Source organism: Brachypodium distachyon, chromosome 3 (assembly GCF_000005505.3).
Source record: "Brachypodium distachyon strain Bd21 chromosome 3, Brachypodium_distachyon_v3.0, whole genome shotgun sequence".
Classification (NCBI taxonomy): domain Eukaryota; kingdom Viridiplantae; phylum Streptophyta; class Magnoliopsida; order Poales; family Poaceae; genus Brachypodium; species Brachypodium distachyon.
This window is the reverse complement of record NC_016133.3, coordinates 31753060-31780266: the sequence shown is the minus strand read 5'-3', so window position 1 is coordinate 31780266 and position 27207 is coordinate 31753060. Positions and strand designations below refer to the sequence as shown.

Genomic DNA, 27207 nt, shown 5'->3' with positions numbered 1-27207 from the left:
ACTAGCAACAATGTCGTGGGCAGTGTGATGGAGCAAAATGATGTTCATCATCAGGAATATGCACTGACGATTGATACACTCACGACTATATATTTATATATAAAAAAGATGTGTTCAATTATAACATGATGCAATTGTACAATAAAGAACATGGGGAGGGCCATAAATTGGTCTAATCTAGCACGTTGAATGAGTCTCCTGATGGGGATGATGTACTCTATTCCGCATCAACAAAAATCTGCAAGGTGGGAAACACGTAAACAAGCATGGAAAAGCTTTCAGCAGGCATAAGTTCAAGCGGTGGATGCATGCTAAAATGCAATTGTCAGCAGATAAAGATTAAAGTTGCTAACACTTTACCTCTATGTCTGGCAAAGGTTCGTAGTACTTCCTTTCCTGCACGGCATACATTGTAATGCCAGAGATTTTTTGCACACCTAATTGGGTAGCTACCATGCTCTGCACAAGGTTATCCCAGAGATAATCACCACACTTTGTTCAAATTCACATAAGGCATTGTATTTGACAGAAAAATATTAATTCTAAAATTGGATCACAATCTTGAATCTTACCAATAGACTCTGATTAGACTGCATTATGCAGAACAGAAAAAAAAACTACCGACTTTGATGATCGAAACAAGTTTTCAATTCAAGCATGTTCGAATTAGATGCAAGCTAAAAAATCAGGTAAGAATACAATCCATGCTGACTCTATTCTGCCGTAATTTAACAAGTACGTCGTTTCCATTCCTAATTCTTACATTACATCATGCAAAATGCATTCTTACAATGACAATATTAAGGAAAATAGATAAATATTTACAGAAGCATAGTTTATTTTGTCATTCATATGCAGCTCCGGATTTCATGAACCACAACAAGTATACAAGTAATTCATCAATACTACTCCCTCCGTCCAACAAAAGATGTCTCAAGTTTGTCAAAAAGGGCATACACTTTATTTCTGGAACAACAAGATATATGCATATCATAAGTTATGTGTCTGTAGTCTCACCAGGTCAAAGTTGATGGACTCAAAAGCCTCCACTAGTGGCAAAACCTGTGCACAATACAGTGAGAATTCTAAAAAAATGAGCATTATATTCAAGAGGTTAGTTGCAGTCTGTCAGGTAGTTTACTCCAACATAGAAAATTCCATGTTTGACCATATATTTAAAACTCGAGAAGTAACAAGGTTAAAAAAATTGAGTGATGCCTAGGAGGATCACTTTAATTAAGATAGAGCTTAGCCAGTGAGCTCTGATCTGTAACAAGTTAAAAAACTCGAGAAGTAACAAAAAAAATTTAAAAAAAATTGAGTGACCCCTGGGTGACTTCTCAAAGTAACAATGTTAATGATGTAAAGTAGCTACTACCAAAGTGCTTAAATCAGAAACTACTAGTAGCATGATGCAAATTATTGTTGACCTAAAACCTACCCACTAATATGAACTTCACTTAGCCAGAAAGGTATACCGTTATCCTGGAAGCGAATACAAAGATAAATCCTCTACCTAACTTCCTGTTCTTTTTCCAAAAAAGAACCATATGGTCTGACACATGTCTACACAACACATAAGCCTACTAAAACCACATGATCACTAGTTACGTAGATGTAAAAATTAAATGGAATATCAGTCACAAATTTTCACAGGAGAACTGTTTAAGCAGCTGTCAAAACACCCCAACCAAAAATGTTCTAATGAAAAGCTCAGACCAGAGCTGTGAGCTATCTCTCTGCACCTCACCTATCCATGTAGCACCTAAATATAAAAATACATCTGAGTGCAGTGACTAACCAACTTCTGTAATCCATTGACCAGAACAGCTTTCTGTTCACCAGATATATTTGAAGCTAGAAATACTTCAAAAGGGCCAACCGTTTTCCCTGTTTGGTTTGTAACGCATAGATTGACCTGAAGACATGAATGCACATTAAACAACAATGGTAATTTCCAAAGGCATTGTCGATATAATTAATATTAATGCACAGATGCAAGTCATGAAAATGTGAAGAGAAAGAAGAAACAAGACTCATTCAAGCATCCAGATCATACTGTCCATAAAATCTGTAGTAATTATCCCAATTCGGGAAATATGAACTGTCAGATACAGTCACTAGGTAAGATCAACAGAAGCTTGCTTACATGGTCAACAGCTCAAGCAAAAGTTCCATACGTAGCAAAAGTTCCCAAGCTACAGATTTTACCAAGGGAAGGCTTGAGACAGGTGAAAGTGCTCATCCAAGCAGATAAGAATGAGACCAAATCATGAGGTTGGAAAGACATAGAACTAGACAGTATGTTCAAGGATATAGTGAGGCAGATGTGTTGTTCAGGGTGGAAGGTAAGCTCAGACCAATCATGAAGAATGCTATCACACCTCACTGCAATGACACATGCCAACTAGGAAAGAATAACATCTCATCTGGGAATACTTGACAAAGTAGATTCAGAGTGGCCCATTTATGGGAATGCAAGTGGAGAACCCAAGTGGAATATATTAAAAAATTAAATAAAATGAAAGATAGAGGAACTATATGGAGGATCCAAATCCAGACATGACAGAAAGATTGCAACACCAACCCAACTTCATACCCACAAGCCAGAAGCAGGAAAGCTAATTCTTTAATTTCATTATTTCAGAAAAAATAGATAAATTCAGGAATTATTAACCTCCATGTATACTCCTGTGAAGAAAGAATGTTTATTATTAAACTTCATAGAACTCTATAATCTAAAGTTTTGCCTTCCCGCAGCAATTTTCAAAGGAAAATCCATCATGCATGAACTAACTGTTTTAGCTGGCTATTTGGGCCACACTAGTTTAGGCTGCACAATTTTGTATGAAATGTTAACCAAGAAATCACCTACCATAAATGGTCTTTCTAGAAATATGACAGGTGGAACTTTCACAGCACGAAGATCAACATCTTTGCTTGGAGTGGGCTGCCAAAAAACCAAGAGTTGTAAGAAACAAAGCAATGGGTTAAATTAGAGGACAGTAAAGTCATTAATTACACCCTCCTATCCATAATAAGTGTCGGGGTTTTAGTACAAAGTTAGTACAACTTTGTACTAGATCCCCGACACTATCGGAGGGAGTATCATTTACAGTTTTAATGCAAAACTGACTCAACATCATTTTAGTTAACAGGTTTAAAGGTCATCACGTAACAAAGATAGTCAAAGATAGTCAAAACAGGAGGCCAGGAAGTATACTGACAGTGCTATTAATGTTCTGAGTTTGCAACCGGCCTGGTTCACCAAGATTTGTCCGCCATGTAATTTGAAATTTACCAAGTACACTGCTTCCCTCAGCCTTGATTTGACTAGACTCGTCGGAGGATGGTCTGAGTTGATATAAGTAATTGTATATACCTCCTCCAGCTCTAATGAGAATTGGTTGTTTGCAGAGATCCCTGTATAAAAATAGGAAAACTCAGATTAGCCATTCATTTATTGATGTGACAGAATCAACATGCTGATAAGGACACATCATGTTCTGTTTACTAAATAGAGATCATTTTCAATGTTCAAATTACCGTATTGTGGACTTCACTACCGAGGGATGTTCATCGGCTTCCAATATTGTAGCGCTCCACTGTTCGGCAGGTTCAAAATCAACTTGATCCATGTAAAGATTAGACTTTGTATGATTCTCTATGCAGGCTTCCAGATATGTAGTATCCTGTCGACATGGATCAACTATATAGAGTTCAAGATTGCCATGGTGAATTAATGAATGGACAACCAAATACACAACAAACAGAATATACACATTTCAAAGGGAATAACGCCGATCAACTGCAGATAATAGGTTGTCTAAACAGATTAAGGATTATGAGATGTCTCCATTTTTAAAGAAATTCAAGTTCGCGATAAGAATGCGTCAGAACAAAAAGCAGTTTATATGTGATTCTCCATTTTTTGCGGGTAGTTTATATGTGATTCTCGGCAGGATGGGCTGGCAAGAAAGGGCAAAGAAAAAGGACTGCGACTACAAAAAGGAAAGTTCGAGTGTGATTATTACAAACATACAATCTAAGCACAGAGAACAAGATTAAATATGAAAATTAATAATCTAAATCAAATGTATAGACAACATATCCACTTACGAGTTACGATTCCTAAAGAAGGCACCTACACTTAATGAAAGGACTTGCAGTTAACATTTACAGATTCGAAGTAGGAGATAACCTACCTTGATGGTTCGAACCTGAAAAAGAAAGGTGAACGCACATTATTTATTCAGTCTACTTTTATAATCTTAATTTGCTTGGAACTTTGTTCTAGAAAATCGTGAGAATTGCAGAACTTAAGTACCTTTGTTCGAACAGACAATGGGTTTGAAACAGTGAACTTGAAGAACTGAGGAAGATATTTACGCTCAGCATCGCCGTCATTATATAAAGCAGTACAGACAAGCCTGGATTCAATCAGCATGCAACCAACTAAACAGTCAGGACTGCTATCACCAAAGCAAACTATAAGTTAAATCAAGAGGAAAAGGAGCATACGTATGTGCACCCAGTTCTTTGACATCATGCTCCACGATAAAATCATATCTGCCCCCTGATCTAATCGATTCAACAGGAGATTTTGATGTATCTAGAAGAAGTATCCTCTGTCTCTCAGTTTGTATTTCCGCCTATGTAAGTAAAGTGCAGTCAAACTTTACATGACAGAATAAGACAAAACTGTATGAGCGAGCTAAGGCCACAATTCATACGACTTCAAGGGAAATCCTTAGGTACCACGGATTTTAACTCAGACGAACCTGCCTTAACCATAGTTCCATGCTGGTACGATATTTCAACACACACAAAAAACCGTATCAACCTAGCAGGTTAACTAAATGTACCAGCATTTTGCACCAACCAAAAACTGGACCTAAATGATGCAATTCAAATCACTTTCTCGTGAGAGCAAGAGAGTATGCAGTGTATCAATACCTTGATGATGACTTCTCTGGCCTCCAAGCCGGAGCTGTTGTTGATGCTGATGTAGCTGCAGAATGTCTCCCCCAAATAGATCGCCCTAGCCAGACACACAGATACAAGTGTTAACAGAAGCGCTCACCCTGCACAGAACACTCTAGTAGGGATGCAAACGGAATCCAGCGTATGTCCCGCTTACAGACCAACCTCAAAATCTTGAGTCAAATTTTGAGCAAATATTTTGAACTAGCAGGTCTCTATTGGCCTGGAAGTGGGACTTAAGCAGGATCCCACTAAATCCCTACATTCTAGAAGGAAATAGAAAAGCGAACCCGAAAGCCTGGGGGAGGACGAGGAGTCCGGGGAGTGCGAGGGCGTCGGCGGGGTCGCGGAGGAGGAAGCGGTCCCGGAAGGTGAAGTCCCCTGGGACGGCGGTGGTGGAGACGGCGGAGTCGGGCGGGTGGAGGAGGCCGTGGAGTAGTTCGGCGGCGGCGGAGGGGTCAGGGGAGGTGAGGGCGTCCTCCGGGAGGAAGACGTCCCGGGGGTCGAAGCGGAGGAGCGCGGCCGGGTCGGGCCGCAGCGAGGGGCGGGATAGCCGCATCACGCGGAACGCCAGGGAGTGGTTCTGCTGCGTCGCCGGGGACGGCGCCGGCGCGCCGGTGTAGGGCGACGACATCGCCGGCGATGTGCAGAGAGATCTGGGCGGGTGTGATCTCGTTTCTCGGTCGCGGGCCCGCGGCACTCGATAGACCTTGTTAAGCTAGGAACATTTTTGGGAAGAGAAATACCAGTGGAGTACAAAATCCAATTGCTTCAAGAGCTGACTTCATCTGTTCGGAGTGCAATAACTTGAAACCAGTTCCATCTGTTTTTTTTTTTGCCGGCCAGAATAAAATGCTCCATTTGAATTTCAGGGCGTACAATGCAATTTTATCTACACGAATCATACCAGGATCACATCAGCAATAGGAAGAAAGGAATCCTAATTCCATTCTAAAGTAGACAGATATGTCACAAAAATACAGTACTCCATACTCAATCTGTTCCAAATTATAAAGTGTTCGACCTCTTTGTCATAAGGACCAACTTATTTTATATAAAAGAAAACTACTCCCTCCGACCGAAATTACTTGTCAAAATATTACATGTATCTAGACGTTTTTTACACATAGATACATCCGTATTTGGGCAAATTTGAGACAAGTAATACCGATCAGAGGGAGTGCCAACAATTTTCGTACGAAGTAGTAAACTTGTACTCCCTCCAATCCTAACTTATCTCAAATTTGCCCAAATATAGATGTATCTACTCTTAGAAGACGTCTAGATACATGTAATATTTCGGCAACAATTTAATATCGGAGAGAGTACAATATTGTAGATATTAGTACACTTTTCTATAACCATGATCAAAATTTAAAAAGTTTGACTTGAGACAAAGCTAAAACATCTTATAATTTGAAACCAAGGGATTACATGATGCTACCAAAATGGTGATTATAATTAAGTTTCAAAAAAAACTGGTGATCGTAATTAGCTTTCGTGTCATTTAACAACATTCGTGGCTCTGGTCGGAATTCAGGAATTTTGTGGAAATTTCACAAAAATTTACTGCAGAAACAGATGAATTCTCATAGGGATCAGGGGAAATCTTCACTAGCAATTTGGTTACATCCAGCAGTATGCAAAACGGATCACAGCTTCCTTCCAACATGACGACATATTTATACACATAACAAACGCACAGAACGAACATTCCAATCTTACAGTTAGTTGTTCAAGCTTACTCTACCATATTTTACACAGCGGTTAGAGGTAAAGTGCGTATATCTGCTTTCGCCCTTTGATCTCTGTAGACTGCAGGTGAACCACGGCATTCAGCGACTAGGGCCTGAGACCCGTATTTAATGTCAGGTACAAAATTTTCTAACACGGGATGCTGGTTCCGATTTGGCCAGGAAAGCTAGCGCAGGAAAAGTATCTGCCATAGCGTCACCAAGGGTACAGCACTCATACAACTTTCACCCATGACCCACCGCACATTGGACAAGCATGGGTCCACCGGCTGATCCACCATGACTCGCGTTCGTTTGCAGGGTTCGGAACACCAGGCTGTGCAAATGCACAAGTTTGTCGCAAACACCGGATACACTGCAAGAGAGGTCATATCCAGACATTAGGCATATGATACACTGATGGCACCTTGACAAAGAACCCTGGAACAATACTTGAATAGTAGAACATGAATTGACACTTGGCATACTCACCTTATACCATTCACCATCAAGGCCTGTTTTCCATACTGCTGTGATAACATCTCGTCTGGACCCCATCACTCCTAGATAAGCTCCAAGACCTACAGATGTTTTCAAACCAAATGCTGCGTCTCTTTCAGACAATCGGCGCTTTTTTGGCCAGAGACTTTGAATCCCTTCGTTGCTGTCACCATCCTCTTCCATGTTGGATAGATGAGGGTTGATACAAGCACCGATTTTTAGTTGCGGCATATTATCCAATGGACCAAGATCATCTGGTTCTGACCAGGGCCCTCCAAACATGTTGCGCCTATGCCATTCTTCAGAGGGAGGCTGCAATTCTAATTCTCGAAGTAGAAGACCGGCAGCATCAGCTCCTCGCGGACGCGGCATATTCTGCAACAACTACAGAATCAAATAGATGCATACATATACATATAGCACAATACACAACATCACCGCATAACATATCATTGAAAATGACATGCCTGACTACCATAAATAACACCTCTAAAATGTTACAACAAGAGTAGACAGATTGTAGATTTATAGAACCATCCACCGTGCAGCCCCCACCCTACCCCACCCCTCAGCCACGTTTCACATGGTTTTAATTACTCCCTCCTTCCCAATTTAAGTGTCGTTTTAGGTTTTATATTTTTTTTCCCAAATTAAGTGTCATCTTAGTGCTGTGTGGAAATGCTCCTCGATTCTCCAAGCGCACTAATTCCTCCTGCGAAATAATTGCTGGCCAAAATAAGCTGCATGCAGCGCTGGGTGTGCATGCAAGATGTGTTGATTCGTTGCATGCAGCTTAATTAAGGGGAGCGTGTGTGGAAAACGAGAAGGCACACAGCAGGCAGCTACCGGGGGTGGAGCTGTTCTGTACGTAATTAATTCTACTTTCCAAGGCTTTAACTGGTTCCTTGGTATTAGAGTTTTTGCTAAAACGTCATTTAAATTGGGATGGAGTATCTTTGGCACTTTTTTACTGAGCTGGTGTATACAAGTACTGAAATCACTCAAGCCACTCAAAAAACACGCGAGATATTTAGGGTCTCAATCCATTGTTAAGTTGGATAAGTAGATCAGAACTTGCAAAATATTAGAATATCTGTTTCTCCAGGATAAATTAACCATCATTATGCAAACACTGGACACTCAGATACATCAATTTCTTACAACAGATGGAAGCTTTGATGAGAAATTTGTGCAGTACCTGCATATGGGGACCAAGAGATGCTTCCACTACCTCAGGGAGCACAGTGTAAGTGCCATCGATGAAGTGCAACCTTATAATAATGTTGCTGGAACCAACCTGAGAAACAGGCAATGGATGCTGCAAACCTGATGTCCGTCGACAAAGGTCAACCAATATGAGGAAAAGGACCTTCACCTGCAACAACAAAACAAATTATGTAGCTATTAGATGCGCCACACAACTAGGTATTTCCCTGTCGCAAGTAACTGGCAAAACTTAAAAATCATGTCAGGCAGACCATCGGTAAAGATTTACACTAGGTAAAGTATCCAATCAAATCATTGTCCTTACTAGCATTAGCGGCTCTGAACAAGTTAGCTACTTAACATTCAGATTTAACAAGCATATATAAGCTCTTAAATAAATGTGTTGGTGAAAAAACAACAAAAGATAGATATCGAATATGTAATTCCAATAAATGTGATTTCTAGTTCGTTCATATATTATAGTCACTGATATGTAAAATGCTTAATGAACAAGGAAAATTCAGTGCTTCTCTTAAAACAATCTGTGTTACAGTGGTTTAATGAATAAATCTAAGGGTTATCAAAAGAAATTCGTACTAATACAAGATTACAATTTACAAGTGACACTAAAAAACAAGCGATGCAGTCTGAAGATGACAGTCATCTATTGTCTTATCTTATACTTCCTCAGTCCCATATTAAGTGACGAAATATTACATGTATCTAGACGCTTTTTGGGTATAGATACAATCCATATTTGGGCAAATTTGAGTCACTTAATATGGGACGGAGGGAGTATTATATAATCCATATTCATTCTCATTGAATGCAACAAGTGTCACAAAAAGAAGTGATGCAATCCAAGGATGGCAGACCGCCGCCACCAATTGAGTCTTCTATAGGAGCAAAGAGATAATTTGTTTGTTACCTCATCCGATGTATAACCTTGGCCAGCATTGCCAGAACCAATTCTAACAGATTTGCCCATTGGATTTTCTTCAAGACCCTTTGCTCCAAGAACCAACTGTCCACGCGTAGCTGGACCATCTTCCACTTTGGCAGCCCCTAGGCCAGATCTTACTGCAGAAGCAGCAGAACTAGTATCCTCCATCTTACCATTCATAAAGTGTTGTACTTTCTGCATGGCAGAATCAGGGTTTTTTTGTGCATTTGCGAGTAACCTTGGTGATTGCCTTCTCCGGAAAAGCAAACAAAATAGTAACAGCTGACATAGTCTATGAAGGAAATGGCAGTCACCAATAAGTCTAACAGCAGGTGTCCCAGGAAATGTCCCTGTGTTGATGCTGATTGGCATAAATGATGACCTTCCACTAACTGGATTTGGCGCTGCATTTGCAGAAACGTCAGCACTGTTGCTAATCTTAGCTATGGCACCTTGGACCCACTCCTGCATTTGTGAGCTCCCTGTTGAAGATGCTACTCCACCCTGAGTACCTGTAAGTTGTGGGAGATGGAGTATTACATGCTAAGCAGCAACGCTAAATGGGAAATATACTAGCAACAAAGGTTTGGAGGTGTTTCTGTTTTGCAAAAGCTACAAAATTGTTTAAGTTTTCGTAAGATAGCAGGGTTAAGATTAACCTTGATTATTTGACGGTGATGGAGAACTGTTGGTCGGACTAGTAACCATACTCCTAGAACTGCCTGAACCTGAAGATGCTCCTACAGCATGACTGGCTAAAGTCCGGCAGAAGCTTGCATAACGTCGCAAGCGTGTGATGAAGTGTGATGCTAAATCTAGAACAGCGTCAACATAACCCTGCATTTCAGTGCCAAAAGATAAGTCCATCCACACAATAACAACATGAAAGCTTCCACATATGCAGCTTATGCTGAATGTAAGACAATTTAGTCGGGACAGTTGATGGATTGTCACTTAACTTAGCAAAGTAATGTGTATGATGAAATAAATTTAACTTTACATACTACTTCTGTCCAAGAACAGTAGGCATATTAGCTTTTTTGACCGAGCGTTTAACCACTAATTACTTCATTAATATATGACTAATGTGATCAAAATCATAACTATAAGAAAGTACTTTTCAATACGAATACAATGACAACAATTTTGTGTCCTGTAAATTATATACGAATGGAGTAATTTCTGGTTACAGGCTTAGTAAGGAAAGCTGATATGCCTAATATTGCTGGACGGAGGTAGTACAAGTTTAACTAAAAGTTTCCAAAGAAACAATCCTCCGCTAATACCAAATCCATAATAAAAACAAAAGGCAATTAATGTACAAAGTTGAATACTTGAATTTAAGCTTCAATGATAATGAACCGGAAAACACAGGAAGTAAAGTAGACCTGGATGCTTGGAAGTAGAGCTGGGTCTACCGTCATTTTGTCAGGCTCTATGTTAGACAGCATATCACTAGAAGCTTGCCAGGGTTCAGGTAGCAGAGTCGATGGATTTATCAGGGCAGACTCTATTCCCTTGCCTAGCATATCAAGAAGCAATCTTGCTTGCATGTCCAACACAAGTGCTCTGACATCTTGAGCATTAGTTCCTTCCAACAACCGACACTTTATCCTATCGAGGTTCTGCATTAAGTAAATCAACCAATCATAAGTACCAAAGAAGAGGAATCCATATGCCAAGAAACCAGTTTTGTAGTGCCACTAAACATGACAACTGGTACTATAAAAGAAGCAAGTAAAGAAAAATTAAAAAAAGACAAAGAAGCTTCATCAAATTGAACCAAGCATTACTCTATCGCATTCCTCATACAACTAACTGGTAGAATATGCTTGCACATGCTGGTGTGTGTACGCATATGCATCTCCATTGTAATTGAAAGGGGAAAACTGGTAGAACCATCAAGGTATCAATGAATACACTACCTCTAGAATTAATGATACAATGTGACAGATATTATATTATATAGTAAACAAGCAGACTATATATCATGAATAAAAGGCCATGATAAAAATTATGGACAGTAAACCACAACAACACCACTTACAGGACAGTGCTGCTGCCTCTGTTGCATAGTTGGCAGACAATGGAAGTCCGTATCCAGCAAAGCTATCACGCTGTTAAGTGAAACTGAAATAAAGAGCAAGGTTATTTCCTTGTTTGAAAAGTACAAATTTTGCATGCATTGCCAATTATGGGAAGAAGTACTCCCTCCGTCCCGAAATAAGTGACGTGGATTTGTATAGATTCTTATACAAATTCACGTCACTTACTTCGGGTCGGAGGGAGTAGTACAATATATTAAAACAGAGACAATTTATTTGCTCAGTATATTTGCATGGCACAGTAGGATAATTTTTTTGGCATGGGTAAGGAAACTAGACAAGGAACATAAGGCAAAAGCACAGCTAAGATAAGGTGGATGCACAGTGCACAGAACCAAGATGTTCCTCGCAAGCCATTTGTCCCATTTCAGATGAGAATAGGGTATTCTGCATATGACAAAACATGAATTTCCTCCCACTATAGCCCGCTCATATAAAAATCCATGTAATCAAGTAATTCAATCACTATCCCTTGACTTCTCCAAATCAGAAACAACTTTTTTCAGGCCTAAGCATCCAGAAATGAATTTGATTGAGCCCCCATAAAATAAAAGAGACTTGCAGTCTCGTACATGCCAGTTGTCGAAATTGTGAAGTGCAGCAGAGGATCAAATTCCCTTCGAATTGTAAGGACACTCAAACAAATTGAATTGCACAAACTATAAACATATGCATCCCTTTTCTGCAAAAAACAACCTTTGTTACTTACCAATACCATCTTCAGCAGCACTCTGTGTGCAACCAACAGCATCCCACCAATCCACACCAGCCATTAAACTCCACCAAAATCTGCCAAAAATGCAATTGTGAGATAAAGTAAATCATGTCAACCAGCTTGTATTAACTTGGTGGCATACCTATCTGCTATTGCCCGTTCCCATACAGCTGAGCTGACCTTCGTCTGAACATTAAGAATTGCAGGAGGAAGCACACGTATTATCTTCAGTATGGTTCGATCTTTGAATGTGTCGTGCCATACTGATGCAAGGCAACAACTGCTGGAGGAGAAGGCTGGTGGAGCAATTGATGAGCCAACATTGACATGATAGCTGTCAACCTGATCAAAATTTGGACCTGAGAAAATGTGCACTCCACCACGCAGGAAGGCAACAGCAACCTCACCACCATGAGCACTATAAACTACTTGGGCCAGTTGTCTAACATCATTCGGAAGATCGTAAGGGTCAAAACTAAGTCTATTTGCCCTGTCAACACTGCACTCAGAAGAGCTCCGCTCATCTGAAGTTGTTGGCATTGGAACATATGTTTGAGGATTTTTAAGGTCCTCTGTTGGTGGAATGCTTTTGTTAACTCTAGTGGACCAAACAGTTTGCATAGGAGGCTGCCCACCAAAGCTAGATGGGCTTCCAAATATTGGGTGAAGAACAACAGGTTCAAGCGAAGATTCCCAGCATTGGACTCTCCATCCAGTAATGGAAGGTCCTTCGTCGGGATCATAAGGAGACATATACTGCCCTGCAAGTAATAATTTAAAAGATTGTCATTAATATTTTAGAAAAAAAAAGATTGTCATTAGAGGGAAAAAATGCTAGCTAAGAGCAATCAATTCTGCTAATAATAATTGAGATAGCATCATAGAAACAGCTGGTACTGAAGAAAAAAGACACTAATAAGAATTTATAGGGATCAAGAGTTTTTACGGCCATGGCAAATGTCACATAGGCAAGGCATCAACAAACAGCTAGAAGGAAATATTCTGTTTAAAAGCCTATCAGGCTGTCACATGTGTAAGTAATAATAACATCATTCTTTTCTTATTCTGGAGATACAGAACATTAGAACTAGATGATCTATTTATTTTTTTCGAGGGGGAAACAGTGGGAGAGGCAAATACTGCGTTAATAGAACTAGATTCTTGGAGATGCACAAAGGAGAAACATGATAATAAGGACATGGAGCCTTTTAGAAAGCACAGGAATAGCACGTAATGAGGTTCGCCATGTAACAGAACAAATTAGAACAGACATTGTAAATTGTATGCCTGCATATACTGATTTATTTACCAAGTTGAGCTATATACACACCTTCAACTATTACAACTGTAATTACTCCTCCTCCCCGAGTGGGATCAAAAGCAACTGAAGTGACCCCAGATCCCCATGTTGTAGTAGTGGCTGACTGGGCAGCAGCTTCAGGACTGACGTAAGCTGAAAAGTTGGAAACCGGACAACAATGGATCGATGCAGCATCAGTAATCTCATTGTCTATCTGTTTTCTTGTTTGTGCACCCTCAGAAACAAGGTAATCTTGCAAAGAGAAGAGATAAGATGCTAATGGAGCAAAACCAGCCCAGGAAGGGGGATTCAAAGATGGAGGAAGAGGACTTGTTGCATTTATCTTTGCAGTTGTCTGAATGCCATTGCCAAGACCTGGCATCACTTCCCAAACCACTACTGTAGATGGATTAACAAGGGGAACACCAGCAACATGCAGAGCTCCAGACTTTGTAATAATCGCATCAGCAGCCATTATACCGCTGGGCCCTGCTCCAAGCAGCCCTTTGCTAGTAGAAAACCATCTAGGTTGGGCTGAGTTTTGAGAAGGCCACTGTGACCAATGAAGCTGAACAGACCCAGACGAAAATACAGAACAAACACATAGAATATTTGGCCATCCTGCTGCAGTAAACAAGGTTATGTCAGAGTAGCATAAACAGCAAATTGTATGTTCAGAAATACATTCATCCCACAAACCTGAACTCTGAGGGTGTTGTGTAAGGAATTTTTCCTCGAAGGTTTTTAAGTTTGAAGAACTACTGGAGTTTGCAGGAAGCCATCTATACTGTAACAAATAAAGAAAATCCTGACTCAAACATACACTGTGGTGTAACATCAGCAAGCAGGACCTTAACCAAATACTGTAGTTAATTTGATACTGAGTGACTACAAGTACAATCTCAGAGCAGTTTTTTACAATTGTAGTATCCTTATCAAACAATATAATCAAGAAATACGTGGGTTTGTATGGTATAAAATAAATGGATGGTTATATGAAGAGGTATAGAATTCTACAGGTGCACCAGAAGATCAGGTCCGTGAACAGCATGAGTAGATAAATTTTGGTTCGATATAAGTCCAACACTACATTATCAGGCAAGAAGAATATATGTATACACTTAACAACATACCGGAGAAATTCCAGACAACCACTTAGTAACCACAGAAAGATCTTGACGCCATTCATGTTCACACTGCCAGGAACTGGAATCACGTACAAGATTAACAGGACCCTTCACCATATAAGGAAGCAATTGTCAGATTATTAAAACAGCATCAAACACATGAACTTCAAATAAGGAAAGATATACAGAAAATCCTGAGTATACAACCGAAAATTTGAATTAAACCCCAATTATTAGGTGGTGTGGACTTTGATCAAGGGAATTGCATACCTTAGTTGGCTGTGTCCATATAGTAATCCTCCCATGAAAATTTGCCACTAGAAGTGAACGAGGGCATGACGGAGGAGACCATTCAATGAACTGAACAAAATCACGCGGAGAATCTGTCCAATTGACAGTGTAATTACAGTAAAGAAAAATAATGGGAGACATAAAACTGCTGTGAAGAAAACTGAGTTTTAAAGTCCCCCATTGTCCAGTTGCAGAGAAACTGCCCAAGTAACAATGTGTGGATTGTACAAACGCACAGGATGGATGACCGATGATGCAGGAATAGTTAGTAACAAATAAATAGATGCATACCTGCTCTCACATTGAAAACAGAACATTCTGTCGGTCTCTCTGGATTGAGTATGTGTATAGGAATCCAGAATGGTGGACTTGAATTAGAGCTGAAAATAATACACAATGCCTTATTTTGCAGCAAAGAAATTTTCCCAAAACGGCAACTAAAAATTATGTGAACGGTTACATAAATCATGAAGTTCTGCACCCAAAATTATCCTTTTGCTTGAAAGTATATTTTTTGTGCGAGAACAAGCGAGGGAGGAAGTAAAAATTCAGAGAATAGATGGATGAATATCTGACCTCGGAATGCGGGCACAAGTTTCCGATGCACATGCAATTGCATTCAGCTTCCCACACCAAGCAACCGCACTGCATTGAAAAAGACCACCAAAATAGGAAAAGATGCAATTTAATAGTTTCCGATCAACCACTGGGCAAGGCACATTACTCCTGCCAGATTTAGCATGTACTCCCTCCGTCCCATATTAAGTGACTCAAATTTGTCCAAATATGGATGTATCTATGTCTAAAAAGCGTCTAGATACATGTAACGGAAAGTCACTTAATATGAGACGGAGGGAGTACTAATATAACAACAAGAAAAATGAGCGCGGGACTTGAAGTTCTCTTCAAAGAGGGGCTTCAAGTTTGTCACGAACTGATAGGTCAATCCACATTTTTAGATAAACCTAAAGGTCACAAAGTATTGCGGTCTCCTGAAAGCATCAAGGGGAGAGATTATAGACACAAGCCACCCATGGTTCTTAGAACTGGGAAGAACCCCGTAGAATTGCGAATCTCAGGCATACAGACCTGCAGAAGATATTACCGCACACGGAACTAAATATGGACTTATTTAGCTAGAAATCCAACAAGAAAGGGACACTCTGCAGAAGATTTGCATATTTAACCAATCAATTCCACTCCCACCCTAGTCTGGAAGATAATTGGTATCAGCCCCTGGCACAGACTAGTACCAGCAATATCAGAATCAGGAGTACTATAAGGTCCAGTAAGAACTCCACAACATCTGCTTATGGATCATTCAGATACAGATTAGAAATTTTAAGAAATGGGTTTCATCACTTGAACCAAATTTTATCTGGCTTAAAAGAGTGACAAGGTGGGTCTCAGGAAACTTGCCAGCTGTAAGTCCGTGATCCGTGTTTAAGCTTTGTTTTCACAACCAGAACATAACACTTTAGTTCACGCACTACTTATTGTCTCTGCAATGAGCACACCAGGGTGCGTGTGCTCATTGATTTCCGAAGGAACGGTTTTCAAATTTTGAAGAAAAAAAAAAAGAGCGAGTGAGGCGATGCAAGCGGGCGCACCTGAAGTTGCGGCACAGCTCAGGCACGCGCATCTTGTGGCGGAGGCTGGCGGGGGTCTGCTTGAGGCGGATCCGGAAGACGGTCGCGGGCGTCGACGCCTGCTGCGCTCGTCCCGCCACTCCACCGGCACCGACCTCGACATCCCCAGCTCCACCTCCTGCCCCTGCGCCGCCATCAACCTCCATCGCCTCGCCTCCTCCTCCTCCTCCTCCTACGGCAGCATCCACCGCCTCGGTGCCGGCGCCAGCCACAGCATCCGCCCCCGCTCCGGCACCGCCTGCTCCTCCTCCTCCCGCAGCGGCCCCGTCCTGGTTCTCCTTGGGCGGTGGCGAGGCGGCGGCCCCGTTGGCGCTGCTGGGGGGAGTGGGGTTTGGGGGCGGAGTGGGGGTGGGGGTGGGGACGGGGTTAGGGTTTGGGGCGGGGGACGAGGAGGTCATAAGGACGGAGAGGGATGGGACGGGGGAAAGGGGAGGAAAAAAGGGGGGGCGCTCAGGTCATTCGACGCGACCGGCCGTCGCTGTCGTTGGGCGAGGGAGGGGGCAGCCCAGGCCGGGTGGCGAGAGGAAGTTCGCTCGCTGTTGCGCCGGCGTCGCTTTCGGGTTTGGTGGAAGTGGAAGAGGAGGCGGAGGTGGAAGGGGAGATGCCAGATGACTTCAGGGAGGAGCGGGACGGCGCTGCGGGTCAGGTCTCCACGGAAAACACAATCGCCTTTTGGGCCTCCACTGGCCACTGCAATGGCGTGCTATAAACATGGTCACTCGATCGTCGCTTGTTGAATCTGGGATCATTTTTTTGGGGGGGAACGCTGGGATCATTTTTTACTTCCTGTGATACTAAATTTTGACTAAGTTTACCCAGGATGAATCTAATTTTTTTTAAACGTTTAAATACATGTAATATTTCGACAACAATTAAGAATTGGAGAGAGTATCTTTTACGAAGACGGCAGCGCCGCTTCAGAAGAAGAATGTACAAAATCACAAATTGAAATACAATTTAAGGAAAGGCTAACTAAAAAGTTACTAGACGAGAGAAATAATACAATCTACGATGAACGATAGGTGTCAACCGACGGATCCCACGCGTCGTTCGGCCTCCTTCTACGCTCGACCCGTGGCCTTTCATGGGGGAAATCAAGCCAGCCAGCGCATGTGGGTCCCACACTTTTTGTTTTGTCTTCCTCCTCTCCGTCGGTTGAAAACTATCTCTCCTCTCCTTCTCAGTGTTTCCCTTCATGGCCCCACGCGGCCACGCCATGGAAGAAACCTCAACAGTGCTCAGAGCGGCGGCGGGGGGTGATGCGACCTGCAGCGGGCGGTGCCGCAACCTATGGCGGGCGAACAGTGGTGATGGAACAGGAAGGCGTTTCTGTGAAGGGCAGTCAGCGCGGCCAAGGCGATGCTGGAATGGGAGCCGGTGCTGTGACAGGCGATTGGCAGCGGCGCGACCTACAGTTGCTGGTGCTCCGATGGGACGATTGGAGGTGCTGCGATGCAACCCATGACCAGGGCAGATGCGGCGGACCTGTTGGAACGGGATGGCGCGGACGATGCGGCAATAGAGGCCGGCGGTGCCACATCAACGTTGTTGCGATGAGACAGGCAAGGTGTTTCGAGGGAGACGAGAGGTTGCTGGAGACTCATGGATTCAGGTTCAGTTTTTGCGAGGATAACGTTGTTCGAATTAAGCAACTCCAGCGGTGGAGCGTGCATGCATCGGACGGCTGTCTAGGCGGCCTTCGGTGCGTTTTATTGCCCGACCGACGCCTAGCACGGCCCAAAGTTAATACTCCCTTGGTTTAGAACGAATACGAGAAGTTATTACGGTACTCATACTTGCACGCTAACTAGTATACTACCTCTGTTCTCTATTAATTGAAGTTTTAGAAAGCTGCTTTAGTCATCTTGCGCGGTAGAATAAGATGTTGTTGGTGGATTTGTGCCTTTATAACGAAACACATATACAAAAAGTAAGCTCGTTTATGGTTTTTAGCTTAGGTGCAGTGGGTTTATAGTGATACAGATATCAAACATATAGATATCCTATGTAGCTTGGAAATGATGCTGGACAATTTAACCCACCTTGAACGCACATAGCATTGTGCCACCTCACCCTTTCCCGCACAACTAGAGTGTGATGCATATTGAATCTCCCTAACCTCGTCGGACTACCTGGTTCTCCTAACTTTGATAAGATCAAGAGAGATGTCGAGATGGAGTCAAAGTTAGAGAGTGTCAATAGAGTTTAAGTGGTTAATTGAGTCTCCCATGGTTTATCAAGGCTATATACCAAGCCGATTCGACTTTTCCATAGATGCATTTACTGACTCGATCTCTGCCATGACCTTTTTAAGAATTCTAATGGGACTTTCGATGAATAACTATATCACAGTATAAGCATATTGTATGTATCGTATGATTAGTCTTAGTTGGCCTACCGCTACACATGCCCTAAGCGGGGGCGGGGGGGGGGGAGTGCATAGTTGGAGACGCCCTAGTTTTCGCCGACCTAGTTGGAGACACCCTGGTTTCCGAAAACTTATGGGTATTGGGTTATTTGGAAAGGACTAGCAAAGGTTCTGCCCGCACATGATCATGTTGCCAGCCTGACGCGTACTTCGAGACAAACATGCAATCACCACATTGCGCATATATGGTGCTAGGGTCCTCCAGAAGGAAGGGCAATCAAAGGATAAAAATAGCCGACGACAAACACATAACCTAACTCATTGGGTTCCCTCGACTCGTAGGGTACTGCCCATTGTAAACAATGTTGTACCTCGCGATCCCCATATTACACAAGCAAAGTGGAAGTAGGGCTATTACTCATTCCTCGGGGCCCAAATATGGGTAAATCTTTATGTTAAATCCATCATTACCCGAGCTTATCCGCATATCAATACAAACGTACAATGAATGTATCCTTATGACGCTATGATATTCATCCCTCGACATAAATGATTCATATTTGCATGTAGCAGGTTCTTATTGCATCTCCCTCTATCAATCGAAGAAAGCCACATGACATAGCAATTTAGAGTAGCGAGGTGGCGGGAAAAAGTAGGGGACAAAAGTGTAGAGGGGGAAGACATAAGCCATGTCTATCAGTGGAGAAGAGCAAGACATATCTTTTATATCTAAGCAGGAGTCTCCCACTAGATGATTTTCCTAGCTCCTCCTACTTCCACGTCACCCTTTATTATACCGTGTTGTTCCCACGGGATGAGTTTCTCTAGCGGATCTCATGACACGTTCCAGGCTTCGCTAGTAATGAGAAAAGAGAGAGACACAACAGCACAAGACAGTCGCTAAAGAGAAAGTTTGTAAGAGAAAGATATTAGCGTCACGAGGCGAGTCTCTAGACCATATATAGTATCGCGCTAGAGAAATATAACTGTTGGTTGATCGATACATCTAAACACGTATATTTGTTCTACGTATCGCGCTAGTGAAATATAACTGTTGATTGATCGATACATCTAAACACGTATATTTGTTCTACATTAACATAACCCACCCATTCTATTTCTTTCCAAGTGCAACACACTTCTTATTTACTTTAGGCTAAATATCTGATTTTATTAACTCACAAAAGGTTGCCTACAATCAACCTTTATGACTGTCTAAGGCCAGGCCTGAGCTACCCAATATGATGGTTATGTTTGGTTTGGTGCAAATTTTTTAGCCAACTCTATTCTAGTTCAGTTTTTTTGTGAAAGTTGGAAAATCATGGACTATCAAAATCACAACTAATTATTTGGTTAGCAAAAAACGAGTGCGTGCTGACATGGAAAGAGCCTTCAACAAAGTTTTTTGTTTTTGAGCGGAGAGCCTTCAACAGATCAGGCTGATCGATTTCAGCCCACTTGAGCAAAGTAGCCAGAGGCCCAATTTAAATCCCTGATCCGCCCGCGGTCCGATCAGGCACCGCCATTCGCCACAACCGACTTTGGAGACTTACCGAAACAAAAGAGGCCCGAGAACACCGCCCACGGCAGTCGGCAGCTAATCTTCCCCACGACCCAAATCCATCTGCTCCGCGGAGACCACCTCTGCCTCTCCCACCGCCGCCGCCTCCTCCTCCCGGCGCACCCATCCCAGGCTCCCCGCTCCTCTCCTCCCTCCCGGCCGCCCCGTCCTCCTCCCCTCTCTCGGCGGTATGTCGGGCCCCGCCGGGACCCCGACCCCGGCCCCGCTGCCACCCCCTCCCCCGGCCGCGGCGGCGCCCCCCCGCCCCGTGCGCTACGACTTCCTCAACTCCAAGCCGCCCCCGAACTACGTCGCGGGTCTCGGCCGTGGCGCCACCGGCTTCACGACCCGTTCCGATATCGGGCCGGCCCGGGCGGCCCCGGACCTCCCGGATCGCTCCGCCGCCGCGGCTGCTACTCCCGCCGTCGGCCGTGGTCGCGGGAAGCCTCCCGGCGACGACGAGGGTGGCGATGAAGGCGGCGACGAGGAGAAGGGGTACGACGAGAACCAGAAGTTCGATGAGTTCGAGGGCAACGACGCCGGCCTCTTCTCCAACGCCGACTACGACGACGACGACCGTGAGGCTGATGCCGTCTGGGAGAGCATCGACCAGAGGATGGACTTGCGCCGCAAGGACAGGCGCGAGGCCCGGCTCAAGCAGGAGATCGAGAAGTACCGTGCCTCCAACCCTAAGATCACCGAACAGTTTGCTGATCTGAAGAGGAAGCTGGCAGATGTGTCTGTGCAGGAGTGGGAAAGCATTCCTGAAATTGGCGACTACTCAGCGCGCAACAAGAAGAAGCGATTTGAGAGCTTTGTACCAGTGCCTGATACTCTGCTCGAGAAGGCCCGGCAGGAGCAGGAGCATGTCACAGCGCTGGACCCCAAGAGCCGTGCCGCCGGTGGCACAGAGACGCCATGGGCACAGACACCGGTTACTGACCTGACTGCTGTGGGTGAGGGCCGCGGTACTGTGCTTTCGCTTAAGTTGGACAGATTGTCGGATTCAGTGTCTGGGCTTACTGTTGTTGATCCAAAGGGATACCTTACAGATCTGAAAAGCATGAAAATTACTAGCGATGCTGAGATTTCTGACATTAAGAAGGCAAGACTGCTACTCCGCTCTGTGACGCAGACGAACCCAAAGCATCCTCCAGGTTGGATTGCTGCTGCTAGGCTTGAAGAGGTTGCCGGTAAGCTCCAGTCTGCTCGGCAGCTCATTCAACGTGGCTGTGAAGAGTGCCCCAAGAATGAGGATGTTTGGTTTGAGGCATGCCGGTTGGCTAGCCCAGATGAATCAAAGGCAGTAATTGCCAGGGGTGTGAAGGCAATTCCCAATTCTGTGAAGCTATGGCTGCAGGCTGCAAAACTAGAGACCAGTGATTTAAATAAGAGCAGGGTCTTAAGGAAGGGGCTGGAGCACATTCCTGATTCAGTGAGGCTGTGGAAGGCTGTTGTGGAGCTGGCGAACGAGGAGGATGCAAGAATGTTGCTTCACAGGGCTGTGGAGTGCTGCCCACTTCATGTCGAGCTGTGGCTTGCCCTAGCAAGGCTTGAGACGTATGACCAGGCAAAGAAGGTGCTTAACAAGGCGAGAGAGAAGCTCAACAAGGAACCTGCCATTTGGATTACGGCTGCAAAGCTGGAGGAGGCTAATGGGAACACACAATCTGTAAGCAAGGTGATTGACAGAGGTATACGATCTTTGCAGAGAGAAGGATTGGATATCGACAGGGAGGCATGGCTAAAGGAAGCTGAAGCTGCAGAGCGTGCTGGGTCTGTGCTGACTTGCCAGGCTATTGTGAAGAGCACTATTGGAGTTGGGGTTGACGACGAGGACCGGAAGCGAACATGGGTTGCTGATGCCGAGGAATGCAAGAAACGTGGTTCAATTGAGACGGCTCGGGCCATCTATTCACATGCTCTCAGTGTTTTCCTTACCAAGAAGAGTATATGGCTGAAAGCGGCACAACTTGAGAAGAGCCACGGGACAAGAGAGACTCTTGAAGCCATTCTCAGAAAGGCTGTCACCTACAAGCCACAAGCTGAAGTGTTATGGCTTATGGGTGCAAAGGAGAAATGGCTGGCCGGTGATGTCCCTGCAGCCCGGGCCATTCTTCAGGAAGCTTATGCTGCTATCCCTAATTCAGAAGAGATCTGGTTAGCTGCATTCAAGTTGGAGTTTGAGAACAATGAACCGGAGAGAGCAAGAATGCTTTTGGCTAAGGCCAGGGAAAGAGGAGGTACTGAGAGGGTTTGGATGAAATCAGCAATTGTTGAAAGGGAATTAGGGAACGTGAATGAGGAAAGGAGGTTGTTGGAGGAAGGCCTGAAGTTATTCCCCTCGTTCTTCAAATTGTGGCTAATGCTTGGACAAATGGAAAACCGGATTGGCCATGGAGCGAGGGCAAAGGAGGTTTATGAGAATGGACTCAAGCACTGCCCTAGCTCCATCCCTCTTTGGCTCTCTTTAGCTAGCCTAGAGGAGGTGATAAATGGCTTGAGCAAGTCACGCGCTTTTCTCACCATGGCAAGGAAAAAGAATCCAGGTAGACCTGAACTATGGCTTGCAGCAATTCGAGCTGAATTGAGGCATGGGAATAAGAAGGAAGCCGATGCTCTGCTGGCCAAGGCATTACAAGAGTGTCCAACAAGTGGTATTCTGTGGGCTGCAGCTATTGAGATGGTGCCACGTCCTCAACGTAAATCAAAGAGCTCAGATGCTCTAAAGCGATGTGATCATGATCCTCATGTGATTGCAGCCGTAGCCAAACTTTTCTGGCATGACAGGAAGGTTGATAAAGCCAGGACTTGGTTGGACAAAGCTGTTACTCTTGCTCCTGATATCGGGGATTTCTGGGCATTCCTCTATAAATTTGAACTTCAGCATGGAAATGCTGATACACAAAAAGAAGTTCTAAAAAAATGCATTGCAGCTGAACCAAAACATGGCGAGAGATGGCAATCAGTAAGCAAGGCTGTTGAGAACTCACATCAGCCAGTTGATGCCATTCTGAGGAAAGTTGTTCTGGCTCTTGGCGCAGAAGAAAATCCGAATGCTGCAGAAACCTAGTCTGTATTGTTTGAGATGAGACCTCTTGTTTGTCTTGGTAAGTTATCTGGTGCAGTTCTGTAGTCGTTCTAATCAAAGAAGTTTGCTCCATACGTTCTCCTAATGTTTTGAAGCTTCTGGCGCCACATGTTGAACTATTTTTCATTGTGTCATTCTATTCCTGAGCTAGAAATTCTACTTTCGACAAATTGTTTTTGAGCATTTTTTTATGGTTTGAGTTGCAAGGAGTTTGTTTGAGAAAAAGCATTACTATTATTCTTTTGTTGGCATCATTAGACAAGTGATGGCGACACTGATGACTTCCCGATTAAAATAGGACTGCACCAGGGGTCAGCTTTGAGCCCTTGTCTTTTTGATTTGGTGATGGATGAGGTCACAAGGGATATACAAGGAGATATTCCATGGTGTATGCTCTTTGCGGATGATGTGGTGCTAGTCGATGATAGTCGGACGGGGGTCAATAGAAAGTTAGAGCTTTGGAGACAAACCTTGGAATCCAAAGGTTTTAGACTTAGTAGAACTAAAACCGAGTACATGAAGTGCGGTTTCAGTACTACTACGCCCGAGGAGGAGGAGGAGGAGGTTAGCCTTGATGGGCAGGTAGTGCCTCAGAAGGACACCTTTCGATATTTGGGGTCGATGCTGCAAAAAGATGGAGACATCGATGAAGATGTGAACCATCGAATCAAAGCCGGATGGATGAAGTGGCGCCAAGCTTCTGGCATTCTTTGTGACAAAAGAGTGCCACAAAAGCTAAAAGGCAAGTTCTATAGGACGGCGATTCGACCCGCAATATTGTATGGCGCTGAGTGTTGGCCGACTAAAAGGCGACATGTTCAACAGTTAGGTGTGGCGGAGATGCGCATGTTGAGGTGGATGTGTGGCCACACAAGGAGGGACCACGTCCGGAATGATGATATTCGAGACAGAGTTGGGGTAGCACCGATTGCAGAGAAGCTTGTTCAGCATCGTTTAAGATGGTTTGGGCATATCCAGCGCAGGCCTCTAGATGCTCCAGTGCATAGCGGACGGCTAAAGCGTGCTGGAAATGTCAAGAGAGGTCGGGGTAGACCAAACTTGACATGGGAGGAGTCCGTAAAGAGAGATCTGAAGGGCTGGAATATCACCAAAGAACTAGCCATGAACAGGACTGCATGGAAGCTTGCTATCCATGTGACAGAACCATGAGTTGGTTGCGAGTTTTTATGGGTTTCACCTCTAGCCTACCCCAACTTGTTTGGGACTAAAGGCTTTGTTGTTGTTGTTGTTGTTGTTGTTGTTGTATTAGGAAACTTCATTGTACCTCAACTTTGCTAAATTTTAGTTTAGGTACTCTACTAGTCAAATTAAGCTCTCAAAAAAAGGAAAAGAAAACTTTATTTCAAGCTGTGTATTGAACAACCAGCATGGTCCAGAGGTCCCATAGTTTTATGAGTTATAATTTATAATTGCATCCTCTCATGCTCTGTTTGACCTAAGGCTGGTTAAATGATTTGAAAAAAATACGGTATCAAGTTTAGCCATCCGGTATGTCTCACTTGAAGAAGAGCAATTTTATTTTACTTCTTTTGGCTGGTTATCGTACCTGAACATAAGTGTAGGACTTGGTGGATTGGCTTATTAGTAATCAAAGGTAAAATTCTGTTGCTCCTAATGATTCTCATTACTACAATTGCCAGAACCATAGAGCTGCTCCCAACCAGTTTATATGGAACTGCATTCCAACCACACTAATGGTTAGATTGCTAATTACCCAAGAACAACATTTCCAATTTGTGAACATATGTTTTCTCCACCGGAAATCAAGATATCCAGACTGTTAATTAGTCTTGAGAGAAGCAGGTTGATAAAAGAGAAGTTCAGTTACGTGAGCATCAGTTTCTTCCCACATAGTATGATTTTGTGGTTAAACATTTCATGGATATGTTTTTGACTGCCCTGTTGATATCCGTCTTGCCTGTCCTGTCTGACATCCTTACCTAACCAAGGAATTCTTTCCACTTTTCCCTTCGTCTCAGGTCTAAATCTTCCGCGTGCTGACAATGGAATAGCTAGACAAAGAAGCACAGTTAGTCGGTAATTTTGTGGTGGATGGACTCCAAGTGAAGGCTTTTGTAGAATACTGGGCTCTCCAATCTAGTCGTGATGTGTTTCCATGAGGCTGGTGGCCGAAGAAAGCTTCTCTGTAATGGGACTGCTCTGAAGTCAAGCTTTCATTGATCGTCTGTGCCATTTGTTTACCAGTGCTTCTACCAAGCAGAACCTGAACATTGTGCAATTGCTAGTGATGCTTGTGTTCTACCATTGCCATTAATGTCCGAAGAAGCTATGTATTTATTCTTTGATCTACCATAAAACATTAGCTCAATGTGAGTCAAGCTTCATTGATCGTCTGTGCCATTGTCTACCAGAACTTCTACTAACCTGAACATCGTGCAATTGTTAGCGATGCTTGTGTGCTACCATTGCCATTCATGTCCGAAGAAGCTATGTATTTATTCTTTGATCTACCATAAAACATTAGCTCAATGTAAGTTAAGCATTCATTGATCGTCTGTGCCATTGTCTACCAGAGCTTCTACCAAGCAGAACCTGAACATTGTGCAATTGTTAGTGATGCTTGTGTGCTGCCATTGCCATTCGTGTCCGAAGAAGCAATGTCTTAGTGGCGGGTTCTCCAAGAAGCTGGGGTAAGGCAGCTTGTCAGAGAAGCCGGTTCAGGAAGTCGAAAAGAACTGGTCCTTTATTCTTTGATCTACTCACTCCGTTCCATATTTTTTGTTGAAATATTAAATATATCTAGACCCTTTTTAGGAATAGATACCTCCATTTTGGACAAATTTGAGACAAGAATTATGAACGGAGCGAGTACCATAAAACATTAGCTGAATGTACTTGGCTAGTTGCTATTTCTTCTGTTTCATAATTCTTGTCTCAAATTTGCTCAAAACTTGATGTATCTATTTGTAAAAAATGTTTAGATACAGTAATATTTCGACAAGAATTATTGAACGGAGAAAGTACTACTGTATCCCTTCAGCTGATATTTTGTTCCGCGTTTTGTACTCCGAACGATACTCTCCTATCCTATATCAAGTGACTCAAATTTATCTCTGGTACGGTTCTGGCCTCCGGCAACCTCTTTGTGAGCATTGTAGAAGAAAAATACATTTTGCATGCTCAAGACAAGCTCTTTCTTCCACCGTGATCAGGAAGTACCTTTCTGCTGCTCCTGTTGCTTGCATGATGGTTTGAGCTGTCGAGGACCCGGTTGATTCTGTCTGCTGCAGCAGCAAGCATGAGGAATTTATTTGTTCTGGTAATTCAATGATGTTGGATGATAGTCTGCCACTAAATCTCATTCAAGCGACCAGTCGATCATTTCTCCTGAGCAGAGATGCAAATTTTTTGTTCTGGTTCGCAATTAGGTGGTCTGGGTAGTATAATTCCAAGATTGATTTATATATGTAAAGAATGACAGAGGGTGACTGGTTTCACTGTTTCAAACAAGGAGATCTTGTATTGTTGTTTGCTACTACCTTCGTTTCATAATTCTTGTCAAAATATTACATGTATCTAGACGATTTTAGAAATAGATAAATCCATGTTTGGACAAATTTGAGACAAAAATTATGGAACGGAGGGAGTACAT

At 43.2% G+C, this 27207-nt stretch overlaps 3 protein-coding genes across 7 annotated transcripts; 1 reads left to right on the top strand and 2 right to left on the bottom strand.

Annotated features, from left to right (window-relative positions):
- Window positions 1-41: 41 nt before the first annotated feature.
- LOC100836572 (trafficking protein particle complex subunit 13) lies at window positions 42-5711 on the bottom strand. The gene is made up of 12 exons (XM_003574084.4): window positions 5274-5711; window positions 4957-5041; window positions 4522-4652; window positions 4328-4430; window positions 4206-4220; window positions 3547-3692; window positions 3228-3423; window positions 2876-2950; window positions 1802-1918; window positions 1018-1062; window positions 361-459; window positions 42-238 (listed from the first exon to the last, which is right to left on the bottom strand). The coding sequence occupies exons 1-12, from the start codon at window positions 5615-5617 to the stop codon at window positions 218-220; spliced, it is 1377 nt and encodes a 458-aa protein (XP_003574132.1). The 5' UTR covers window positions 5618-5711; the 3' UTR covers window positions 42-217.
- Window positions 5712-6548: 837 nt separating this feature from the next.
- On the bottom strand, window positions 6549-17166 carry LOC100836267 (mediator of RNA polymerase II transcription subunit 16). 5 transcript variants are annotated; one of them, XM_014901081.2, is made up of 16 exons: window positions 16515-17166; window positions 15481-15549; window positions 15196-15284; window positions 14884-14996; window positions 14620-14721; window positions 14186-14273; window positions 13517-14110; window positions 12329-12947; window positions 12181-12260; window positions 11414-11496; window positions 10755-10991; window positions 10026-10203; window positions 9352-9878; window positions 8416-8592; window positions 7209-7601; window positions 6549-7092 (listed from the first exon to the last, which is right to left on the bottom strand). In XM_014901081.2, the coding sequence occupies exons 1-16, from the start codon at window positions 16949-16951 to the stop codon at window positions 6952-6954; spliced, it is 3927 nt and encodes a 1308-aa protein (XP_014756567.1). In that variant the 5' UTR covers window positions 16952-17166; the 3' UTR covers window positions 6549-6951. The 5 variants fall into 5 exon arrangements, with proteins under 5 accessions (XP_014756567.1, XP_014756568.1, XP_003574131.1 ...); XM_014901082.2 differs by having other exon boundaries at window positions 13517-14107; XM_003574083.4 differs by having other exon boundaries at window positions 7209-7592; window positions 16515-17163.
- Window positions 17167-20504: 3338 nt separating this feature from the next.
- LOC100826043 (protein STABILIZED1) lies at window positions 20505-26110 on the top strand. The gene is made up of 2 exons (XM_010236566.3): window positions 20505-23592; window positions 25574-26110. Exon 1 carries the CDS (start codon window positions 20673-20675, stop codon window positions 23553-23555), a length of 2883 nt encoding a protein of 960 aa, XP_010234868.1. The 5' UTR covers window positions 20505-20672; the 3' UTR covers window positions 23556-23592; window positions 25574-26110.
- Window positions 26111-27207: the final 1097 nt, after the last annotated feature.